The sequence below is a fragment of the Macrosteles quadrilineatus genome, unplaced genomic scaffold (assembly GCF_028750875.1).
Source record: "Macrosteles quadrilineatus isolate MER2022 unplaced genomic scaffold, UCM_ALF_1.0 Scaffold_4__1_contigs__length_99947679, whole genome shotgun sequence".
NCBI lineage: Eukaryota > Metazoa > Arthropoda > Insecta > Hemiptera > Cicadellidae > Macrosteles > Macrosteles quadrilineatus.
In genome coordinates this window covers 94,676,196-94,688,705 of record NW_026542597.1, presented here as the reverse complement: position 1 = coordinate 94,688,705, position 12,510 = coordinate 94,676,196, and the positions used below count along the sequence as shown (strand labels likewise).

Sequence of the window (12,510 nt, the reverse complement as noted above, 5' to 3'; positions counted from 1 at the left end):
AGAAAACTCGTACCCCGTTTTCATGGTGAAAAAAAACAACAAGTGCAACATACTTTCGGACACCTTCCTAAAAACACTGTACAACGGAGTCCATATGGAGTTAAGAAAGAGGTACCAGAAACCGCCTCAGGGCGACCGCACCGACGAGGAATGTGAACCGAAGCGAATGAAAATGTCACCGACTGTACGACAACGTGATGCCGAGTTTTCCAGTGTCGAGAGGTTCTTGAACAGACTTTGCGTTTCCATACCGGTCACCGACAACAGTCCCGTTCAACAGACCCTGGTGGTCGGTGTGCCATACAGAATGACGAAAACGTTGAAATCGACATCTACGAACACACCTGTGGTCAGCAACGGCGAACTGGTGCTTTTGACTGGCATTCGGTTCAACGACCGCGACGGGTCTCTCGACGGTGTCTACCTGAAGACGTTACAGAGACAGACAGACCATTTTTTGTTCGTGAGCCCGGGTATGACACAAAACAGACTCTACACTGCGACTGATGACTTCCAACAACAAATGGCATACATGCTACCTCTAGTGCCGATGGTGTGCGAAAACATATACCAGATGCAGGGTAACACTATAGTGTCGGACTGTTTTGTCGACCTGCTGTCGACCAAAATCAACGACATCTACGTGGCCGTTTCCAGATTTAAGAGGACCTCGTCGATCAAAGGAATTATACTGTCCGAATGATCCTGTATTGTGTACTGTTCTGTTTTGTTTAATGTGAATAAATTATCGATTTTCTTGGGTACATAAAATGTGTTTTTTTTTCTTTTTGTAGTTCAATAACCAGCGTCCAACAGACTACATCGTTCCCAATACGCTCTGTAGTCCGAAATGATGGCAGCCGGCAAAATTTCCTTGCGAGTAGTTTTGTTTACGCAATTGTGTAAGCTGAAAACTAGCTCTGCCGCTGTGTACGTCGTGGATACAGAGCCCGTATACGGGTCTCTGGTGTAAAATACCGGCCTGTGGTGTTCGAAATGTGACGAACAGTGATCGCAAAATATGAAAAGGTCGAAAGCGTAGAACAGCGCCAGGAAGTTGTTTTCGGTTTTCATGGTTTGAACGCCGGCCGCCGTGAGGTGTAGCCACAACCAATAGCAGTGGGCCACCGCGAAAAAGGACGGGTCGTCACTGAGTACACGAGTTTTCACCAACTGTGGGAGGATAGCGGTGTCCGTTCCCGTTTTTGATATTGAGATTATATTTGGTAACGCTTCGTGTATCAACCAGTTGTCTACAATGTCGTGAACGGTCTTTTCCAGGTCAATTTCGTTTCTCGCATGGTAGTTACCGGTCTCTGGGTTTTTGTAAAACCGCTCTTTCAACAGAGAAGCGATACTTGCGTACAGTTTGGCGGTTTGTTCAGTAGCAACGCCGCCGGTCACCGGCGGACGTTTTAGAACACACTCGCACACGCACGATAACATGCGAGAAATCGTCTCTTTGAACATGATTTCGTGTATAATGATCATATCGGTGGTTTCCCGGCTATTGTCAGTTTCTAAAGCTCCTGACGATATAAAATGCAAGTCCGATGTCAATATCCTCTTGCACAGAATAGTAACACAGAGGTCTAGATAGAACTGTACGTAAAGTGACAACTTGTTGGTGGGGTCGTTTGCTAACTGCGTGTAGCGACGAAGTGTATGGACCCAGGCGCCTGGGTATTTACATCTCCTCGCTTCCACATGTACGGTGGGTCCTATGAATTTCTCACCGCTTTCATCCAACACATCCAGTAGTTGTTCGACGACTTCTCTGTCTTTATTCATGACTAGGAAACGTCTCTTACAATAATGACAATACAACCTTGTAAACCACACACGTCTGAACAGTAAAAAGTCAAGTTGTCAAAAATATCGCATTTGTCTAGAGAATATCGCAATATTATACATATATATATTTTTATTTAAATAAGATAATAGAATAAATGATATTATAAAATTATGTGTTTTCCTTTTTTTTTTTTTGTACCTTAAGAAGTATCGGAAACCCGATACAATTCTTGGTAATATAAATAGACGAGTGGGTAAATAAATAACTCTTTATTGCATTAGGATAATATATTGACCTACTAGTTGTCATATAATACATAATCACGACATTCACCGAGGCCGATCTCGAATATGTCATTTAACTATGAACCACTGGTTATTCCTCGTACGTTCGGGATCCCGATTTTCTAGTTTTACCAATTCCAGGATCGGTATCCCGATGTATTGATATTGTATTTTTTAAAAAATATCAAGTTTATTCGCAGGGAGAACTCCCTACGAATAAACTTGATTTTTTCATATTTTCTTTCTTTACTTTACAAGACATTACAAAACTGACAATAGGTATATGAAAACATGTTACAAATATTTACAGCTGTATTACAGCAAACGATAACAAATACTTAAACAGCTTACAGGTCTAGATGTGCTCTACCCTCTGATATCATACTTTCGATTTTCCTCATTATAGAAGTCGGAATGGTCTGTTTTTTGGTTAGAATATTGTTTACAAAAGTGACGACCTGTTGTAATGTTCGATTCTTCAGCGTTTCCTCGTGTTCCCAGATCAGTTTGATGTCATTCCGTGTCGGCCTCGTTGCGTCTGTTATAAAATAACGTCCTAACTTCTCGTAAATGACGTTCTTCTCTGCTGTAGACCACCTTACTTTTGTGTGTCTAACTTTCGGAGACTCCGCCGGAAAACTCTGCTTACTCGCTCCGTTATTTTGTCTGGGCGATTGGCTCTGCAATGGGTCCACAACGGCCGTCAATATCGCATTCGCATTCGATCGTGGAGAAGGTGTTAGGCTGAGGCGAGGGGTGTTCTGAACAGGACGAGGTGGAGTTTGGATTTGTATACTTTGTGGCGGAGACGAGACCGACGTTTTGGCCGGTTCAGTGTCAGGTTCAATGTTGGATCCAGAGGTCGGAGTCTGGTTGAGTGTGCTATGGGTTCCACTGGCGTTCTCACTTTCGGTGTCGAGTCTTGAAGGCGTGCCGGATGTGACGGTTGCGGACAAGGACTTTGTCTTATCGGTGGGGGTGTCGATGTCGAAAGGGAAACTAAACCATTGATTTTTGTCCGTACTAGAAGAACAGGCGAGAGAGCCTGACGTGACGGTCTCCGATGAAGACTTCGGCACTTCAGTGGGGACGTTGATGACGAAAGGAAAATTAAACCCTGGGACTGAATTTTCGTCACATGTACTTGAAGAGCAGGTGAGAGAGCCCGATGTGACAGTCGCTGATGAAGAAGTCGACTCCTCTGTGATGATGTCAGGTGACAGACTAAGTCTTGGGGCGGGGGTCTCGTCACTTGGACCAGAATCGCCATTGAGGGCTCCAGAGGTGATGGTTGCCGATGTGGACGGAGTCGGTAGAGTCATCTCAAGAAGTCTTGAACCAACCACATATTGTTGTATAAGTGGCAGTGGCATCTCATAATATTGTTCATGTGTCTTTAGATCATGCCCCATGAACTGTGAAAGTCTTTTTGTGTATGTGTCATTTCTATGGTGTAACTGACTTGAAGTGGCGGCGTGATGTCGAAGTGAGTTTGCTGTGAAATGTGATGGTTTCTTCAAGTTGACCTTTTTCACTAGCTCTTTCAACACTACGGAACCGGAAAAAAGCTCCGGATCACCTAGCCGTCCGAAGAGATACTTGCTAGTTATACCGATCTTTTCCCTTGATTCTATAAGTGTTTCTACAGCCTCGTGAAACATCTTTCTCAACAGGGTGGGTACCTTTTTAATATTCTTGTTCCCCGGGATATAGAATATGGACATCTCTTGTCCGTTTTTAAACTCTTCCTCGGACACCACGCTCTGGACGTCGTGGCCGTAGCTCACCTCCCTGTTGAGAGTCGTCTGGTAAGCTTCCAGGGGGATTTCCACTGTTTCGTTGGGTCTGCGCCGGTTCAGTGTGATTATATGGGCGATTACTAGTTTGGCAAGTTTCTCGTAGTTTCCAACAGTCGGAATCTCTTTCAGTCTTTGTGTGTAATGTGGACATAACTTGGCCAGGTACTCACTGAACGTTACAATATCCACCTCATCGGGTAGTAAATTTTCTTTAACCACTCTCAATTGCTTCCGGCTCTTTTCACTGATCGAACCTACCTCTGTGGCCCAGTCTTTTTCGATGAGAAAAAGGAATTTATCAGCCCGGTCGATTATCTCCACCTTCTGTCGGTCTGTCAAAACTGGATCTTTTATAGCATCCGATTTCACAATATTCGCACAGCTTTTCAGTGCGGAACAGAGTCTCGGAGAAACACTTGGAGTCTTCATGTTTCCACTGGCAGCGTCGAATCCGCTCATCTTCCGAACCGAGTCTACGAGGGTATTGAAATATCTCGGATTCAAACAGTCCTGGAATTCCTTGAGTTCAGGCAGAGTCTTCTTCATGGTGTAGAACAGCCGCGCTAGAGTGCGCATCTTACTGGAACAGTAATAAATCTGTCTATCCGTGCGGTGATTGAACCTCAAATTTGATCCGTATCTGGTAATGATTCTGTCGCCTTGGGCGAATAGGGTGTCTGAGTCCCTTTGCATTTTTGGAAAGACATCCCTTTTCAATAGATCGGACGAATTGGCATTGTGTCTTGCCAAGAGTGACGAGTGTTGTGCCAGTTTTCTATCTTTTCGCCCTTTCCTTGTATCATTCTGCTTGCTCGACTCGTCTGGTGAATACTGTTTACAGTTCGCTATGTGTCTGTACAGCGATTGTTTTTTAAACATTCCCAAACAGTGTTTACACTCGACGTGGGTCAAATTGTTTGCCGAGTATTTTCTATTGGACGACCGTTTCACGGGCAATATTTTACCCACAATCTTGCCGTTGACCACTTCATTGTTGTATATGTTATTTCCAGCATTACGTATTTTCTGCGTTATCAACGCTCGTTGCACTTTCCTTCTATGGGGGGATGCGTCCGATAAGGCCAGGTACTCTTTCATCTCGTCTTCGTCACTGTGATAGCGTATCAAATGTCTACTGAAATTTGTCCCCAACTTTCTGCAAAACGGACAGAAATTTCTCCTTTTTTTGAAAAGTGGAGATTTGTTTACTAAATCGGTGTCACTTCGTTCTGGTGACGAGCAGATGCTGATTTCTGAACTTGAGCCAGTCTTTCTGTCCGAGCTCGAGGAAGTGGTTTGTAGGAACTGGAGTCGAGAGAAGGGGCGAGAACGAGCACACGTCTCTGGATTTGTTGGAGAACTGTATGTAACGCTCCGACCATCGCTTGAACTCCCTGCATCTTCAGCCCTCGTTGAAGAGAGGGGGGTGATCCCAATATTGTTTTGGATCTGTCCCGAAGTTGTGATCTCCATCTGAAAAAAACAAACATAGTTTATTTAAAATTGTCGCTACAAATATAAAGCTACACTATTTACTTCATGGAACTACGATACTGCGGTAAACCCACCAGTCCCATATTTAAATCAAATACCAGACTAATTTTTACTACCAAAAAAATAAAATTCGAATACTAATCACTCGATATGCCTGTCTCTAGCAAAAAAAAAAAAAAAAAAAAAAAAAAAACAATTTGCATAATAACGGAAGTACTCAAAACATCCTCAGTTAAATTGATGAATTGAATTGATTGATAGCGAACATCGGTCTATATATCGGTCTAATGTCTAATAATTTACCTTTGGAGCAAATAAAAGTATCATAATGATATACATTATTTTCAATACACTTTATATGGGTTTAACTTCATCCATTGTTGTTACATAATTTACATTAGACCTATAAGACTTGTATATACTAGTAAATAAATGTTTGCACAATAAATAAGCGTATTATTTGAACCTTCATACATTTAGTTTAAAATAATTTAATAGGGCACCATTAAAATGTGTGTTCGTTTTTGTATTTATTTATTTGTTTCATACGGAAACACAATTATTATTACAACGATATACATTGCCAGATTGCACTGTTTTGCATGTCAATATAATAGCAATTATATTATTAATTATATTACAGCAACTATTATTTATTATAATTGTAACATAAAATGTATAATAGGTGACCGAATGTGATATTGGAGCTGCTGTGTTTCAAAATAATCTTTAAGCAAGGTCACTTTCTTGTCCGCTACAAATTTTGCAACCGATTCTAGACTAACTTCCCGATGAGCTAGGGACTTGAAACTTGAAACATATCTCACAAATGGAAGACAATGCAATATTATACAATTTAATTTTCATATTTCCCTAGGGCTACGCCCCATGGGCTTGTTTTTATTAAATCGATTTCTTGCAAATTTTGATACTTCCCGATGAACTAGAGACTTGAAATTTGAAACATGGCTCACAAATGGATGACATTGCAATATTATATCATTTAATTTTCATATTTCCTTTCGGGCTACGCCCCATGGGCTTGTTTTCATTAGCTCGCTTTCCTACAAATTTTGATATCAATTTTAGACGATGTTCCCGATAAGCTAGGGACTTGAAATTTGAAACATAGCTCACAAATGCATGACAATGCAATATTATGTCATTTAATTTTCATATTTCCCTTGGGCTACGCCCCATGGGCTTCCAAATTTTTCATGTTTACATTTTGAAAGAAATGTAAATAAATATATCAATTAATTTAAGTCAGCTGTAAATACTTAAATTTGACAGTTCAAAGAGCAGAGGTTAAGAGGTACAGGTTATGCTCCCAAGAGATTCTTTATACAAACATTTCAAAATATAGATAAACAATCTGATTGCATATATAAAGATTTTTGTTAATAATGTAAATTGTTATTTATTTAATGTTCTATAAAGTAAACAATAAATTAAATAGATTGATATATTTATAGTTAGTAGGTAGGCCATACATTCAATCTAATACATAATTATATGAAAAGAAACTCAAATAAACCTTAGATTTCTCAGATGCCTTTGTCTTAATCTGATATAGATGCTTGAAATAGATTTAACATCCTCACGCATTAAAAAACTAAAAAATAGAAAATAATTTATAAATAAAAAACTTTTTTAAACAAAACGTTTTTTAAACACCCTAAAAGTAGAAAATAATTTACAAATAATTTATAAATATGTTGAGAGAGTATAAATACTTGTACGATTTAAAACGAAAAACGTGGGGTGCATGCAATAGATAGTTTACCTTCACCTACTGAACTAATATATTATTATCAATTAATTGCATGCACCCAACGTTTTTCGTTTTAAATCGTACAAGTATTTATACTCTCTCAACATATTTATAAATTATTTGTAAATTATTTTCTACTTTTTAGGGCGTTTAAAAAACGTTTTGTTTAAAAAAGTTTTTTATTTATAAATTATTTTTCACATAAAATTATTCATCCAGTAAAATATTACACGCATAAAATCAATTAAGTAATATGGAATACATCATAAGAATAAAATAATATTACTTACAGTATTTTCATCCATCGTTGCTGTTTTCAGTTTTGAAGTCAGTTGCACCAACTTTCCACTAACTAATCCGTTTGCTGGGGGTGAGACTGATTTGCTGCCAAGCTATACGTGCTCATTTATATACAATTTTGGCGGAAATAGCCGAACACCATCGACCAATCACGAACTTACCCGAACGCGATCGATCAATCACGAACTTACCCGAACGCGATCGATCAATCACGAACTTACCCGAACGCGATCGATCAATCACGAACTTACCCGAACGCGATCGATCAATAACGACCTTTCCCGACAATACCCGCCAATTGCCGAAACTATTAATCGGAAACCCGAACAAATGTCATTCTTGCTAGATTATTAATACCAACACAGAAGACATTTTTCGAATGTTCGGATGTACAAAAAATGCGATTTCGCTGATGAGTGATAGTGAATGGTGGGGTACACGAAGAATCCAGCCGCAGAATATCGGGTTTCGCAAGGTCGTGTGCACGGGTGGTTGGGATTGCGAAGGGTCGCGTTTGGTAATAATTGTGTTACCAATCAAGTCTCACTATATTTACATTAGACATTCCAATGTATTTGGAGCCCACTTGTGATAAAAATGGATTGTAAGCATTAAGCACTCAAAACCATGCCCATAAGATTGTTTATATATATTTTTTTTTTTTTTTTTTTTTGTAATCTAGGAAACAAAATAGATACGACACGGGAACAGATTTCTGTCTTCTTAAGGCAGGCTTGAAACGATTTCACTCAAACAGATAATTGCCATTATGATAATGACGATGATATTATTAAATAGATTAATTATATTACAATAACCATTATACAATAAAACCTCCTGAGTCCTGATATCCTTTTTAGGACATCCGTGGCAAGTGATTTTTTTTCAAATGGGATTGATTGTACAATCGAATCCAGACGATGATAATAAGAGTGTGTAAAAATAAAAAATACCTCATTCTTAACCCACTGCTACTTGATACCTGAAAGAGTACATGACAAAAACATTATTCTGTATTCTTTACAGAAAAACGGAATTATCAGAGACGTGTGTGCTCCGTTCTGAAGACATCACCGGCTCCGTATTTTCGTTGCTACCGCTGTCCAGTGTGTCACGCCGAGATGAACCGGGACGAGAACGAATCTCACTCAATACCTTTATGAAATCTGTCCGAAGTTCACAACATCTTTTTGAAATCTGTCCGAGAGACTTTGGCTCACCGGACAGACCGCTCGAGACCTTATGTTAGGCCGAAGGTCGTATGCACGGTCGACCCGCTAAGTCTCCGAGGATAAGTAACTAGGCCCTAAATAATACTAATATATAATCTCATGTAAATATACAATAAATATGTACTATTGGACGAAGTCATTTAGTGCTGGCAATCAAGTTTACATTTAAGAAACATGTGTATAGCATATTTTTTAATGATGACACATATATAGTCGTGTCAAGACATGAGTTGGTTGGTATCAGTTAAAATTATGAAATTATAGTACATCGTAAGCTAGCGCACCATGTGAAAACGACACGATTACAGTTCAAGAATATCCTAGAGTAGTTGTTGGAAATTTTAAATCGTCGACCAAATCAACAACAGTGGTTTAAGTAAATAATTGTGGAATATTTAACACTCGTTTAGTTCATATCCATAAGATGATAGCAAAATGGACAACATATTTTTGGTAAAATAGTTTGTTAAAATAATATAGTACGGCATTCGCAAATAAAAACAATCCTCGTTCGTTCTCCGACTAGCACCTTTAGGTAAAATATAATATTTTCAATTTTGCAAGTCAATATTACACTCAGTTAGAGCTTATGAAACATAAATAATTATAAAACAGAGTTACGATGATCTTCATTTTTGTAAACATTTCTAGAAATGAGATTTAAAATGCAATCGATACAGGGAGTCTCCATTGGTGGGTGTATATAAATAAAAAGCAATGATTACGTAACAGAAAGCAATGAGTTTCAAATGGCGTGTCGGTATACATTGAGATCGAAATACCGCGTCTTCATACAAATCCTCTAGTGAAAACATGAGCACCGAATGATGCGATCGCCGCCATTTTTGTGCAGTTGAAAACCTATTGGTGGTCCTATATAAAATGAGATTCAAAAGCTGTTGTCGTTTTCGATCTCAGCCGTGAGATCCTATTATACGTCGAGTATACCAAATGAGAACCGATCTAACGTTCTTCATATCTATATATATATATGTGTGTGTGTGTGTCCGTTAGCACGATAACTCGAGCAAAAATGATCCGATTTTGATGAAATTTGGTTTAAACGTGTAAACCTACATTTATTCGAACGAGTTTGCGAACCAGCATGATCGGACTATGGGAACGGGGGTTTACGGGGGGTTTTATGGGGTAAAAATAGGTTTTTCCCATTTTTGACCCAAAAAACATAAAATTTAGCAATTTATTTCCAAACCATTTTGTAGAGCTTAAAAAAACCAATAATTTAGTATATTGAAGCGTTATTATGCGCCTAATGGTTACGGAGAAAATTCCAAAAAATTTTAAATTTAAAATTCCCATGTTATTCTTATGGAGAATAAGTAAACTGTTGTAGTTTGCTTGTTTAAGAACATATTTTGATCAAATTTGGAAAATGTTTTTATTTCTTACTAACAATTAACATTTTACAAAAAAAAAAAAAAACAGTTTTACCCTCCCTGATGCAGCAAATCTAAGTACTTGTTAAACTAATTCTATTTAAATAGGGAATACATGTTATATTTTTAAGTAGACATTTTAGTGTAAATCCAATCAGGCAAATGGAAATTCGCTTAGTCTGCAGTTTTGCTGCGACGGGGGTATTTTTCAGTTATTTGAGCAAAATTTTAGTAGTTGAACAATTTAAGGGGGGGGGGATGAATTAATCATATAACAATAATTATAATAACATTAGCAATGTTAATTAATTCATCTATATATTCAAATAGGTACCGGTAACATAATCATAAGTATCAAAAATATTAAGTATTGCAACCATTGCAACTGTCCGCTCCTCTTTGACCGATTTAAAACGTGAAATATCAACAACCACAGATAGCTCAGAGGTAAGGTAAGGGGTTCACAAACTGGAAGATAATTTTTATTCTAGTTTTTTCTCAAAATTTGTTTTTATGAACTATTTAATCAAAATGCTCAACTGATATATATGCATTTCATAAAAAATCTTTATTATTTTGTGTTTATGTAGGATATGCCGATAGGATGGTTGGTCCTATGTGAAAACAATTTTTAACTTGTTGCAAAGTCAATTTTAAAATTGTTTTAAAAACAGTTTTTAAATTGTTGTAAAATTGTTGCAATATAGTTGTAAAACAATGTTTGAACTATTTTAAAATGTGCCGGTTGTCAACTATACTCATATTAATAACAGTTTTAATATAAGTTTAAAATTGATATCAAAACAACTTTTTTCTTGTTTTTCTGCTACTTGGAGTGAACCAATCTTCTTCATAAAGCCTTTATGTCCAAAAATAATTTTAGAATTTTTGTAAGAGCAATTTATTATACAAATAATAATTCTGAACTGTTTAGCAGCATTTTTTGGGTTTGTTTTAAGCGATTTAAATTGTTTTTAAAACTTCTAAATTTGTATCAACCTGATTCTTTATACCTACCTTATTTTTGTTAGGCCTACTTCATTATCCCCAGATAAAATCCTTAGTTTCAAAGTTCTTCAATAATTAATATGGTTTTCTTTACACTTAACACAAAGAAAGACTGTCTCTAAGAGCATGAAAAAGAAAAGTAGTAAAGGGGGAATGAGAGGATGGGTACCATAACCTTCTCTTCAAGAAATCAAGCATTTACCTTTCTAAATTATTACATGCAACTGCTTAAACGGAGACATTCCTTGAAAACAAATAGCAGGCCAATTATAAGTGTTATCTTACCCTGATTTTATCAGAAATGTTTTTGGCTAAATGCACCATGTCCTTTGCCATTGTCATCAGTTTGCTGAGGTCTTGAAATGCTGCAGAAATATTTTTGTCTGTTTGCTTGTGTTTTTCTTGTATACTCCTCTCGATACCCACAATTCCAGTTCGTGGTTTTATGACCTATAAACATACAAAATGAATACCTGGATGAATTAGGTCTACTGAAGTTTTCAACAATTCAGCTAAAGAGAATTACCTCCAAGCTTACAAGGGTTGTCTGTAAATTGATGTCTAAACTTTGCTTTTAGATGGGATCGAGCTAGGGCCAACCTAGTTTAAATCTGCCAACCACTCTGTGTTTTGTACGTTTCCCACCACTATTCTAGCTCAGTCTTGTTGTATTAGTTGTAATCAACAAGGGAAAATTGGGGTTTACCCTTGTCCAAGGTAGCCTTGGAGTAGTCATCTGTCAGTTTGTCAATCTCTCGCAAAGTTACAAATAAAAATTTGTATCACTGCTTCATCCAGATTTGAAGGACCCTTGTGCTAGCTCTGTCCTATACATGCGTTCAACCTTCTGTGAACTACTTACAAGCACATTTCTTATATTAAACACTTTTGTGCGGTGCCCGATTGCTCATCTTCTAAAACAGCGTTTTTTTTCCCACCTTCACATCCTAAAACATAGGCTCTAGCATTGAGTATACACATACTAAAGTATACACTCAATGGGTGCTACGGTTACCTGAACAGCGCTGTTGCAGAGTAGCGTCAGCGGCTTTAACTACCTCGAGCATGTCGGTAAGTCAATTTTGTTGTTTTTTAATACTGTTTTTATTGTAGGTTATGATATATCGTCTTTGTTGATGAAATAATTTGTCTGTTTGGTCGTAGTTCCATTGCTTTACAATGCATTTTGAATCCTAAATGATTTAAAGGTGTTCAGAGGCACTACCACGATCCAAACTACGTCACCAAATCAGTAACAACTATTAGCATTATCTGTCCCCTCTTGCATTCTCAATGGCCAAGACCCGTTTGCTACACATAGTTCAGGCTAGGCCCAGAGGGTTGCAGCATTTTCACTTAGATATTTACTTATTTATTTAGATATTTATTTTTTTTAATTTTTTTTTTTTAGATATTTTCACTTAGCA

The 12,510-nt window shown here is 37.6% G+C and overlaps 1 protein-coding gene across 1 annotated transcript; it reads right to left on the bottom strand.

Annotated features, from left to right (window-relative positions):
* Positions 1–2,426: 2,426 nt before the first annotated feature.
* LOC128993164 (uncharacterized) lies at positions 2,427–12,150 on the bottom strand. The gene is made up of 3 exons (XM_054416925.1): positions 12,142–12,150; positions 11,369–11,533; positions 2,427–5,351 (listed from the first exon to the last, which is right to left on the bottom strand). Exons 1-3 carry the CDS (start codon positions 12,148–12,150, stop codon positions 2,427–2,429), a joined length of 3,099 nt encoding a protein of 1,032 aa, XP_054272900.1.
* Positions 12,151–12,510: the final 360 nt, after the last annotated feature.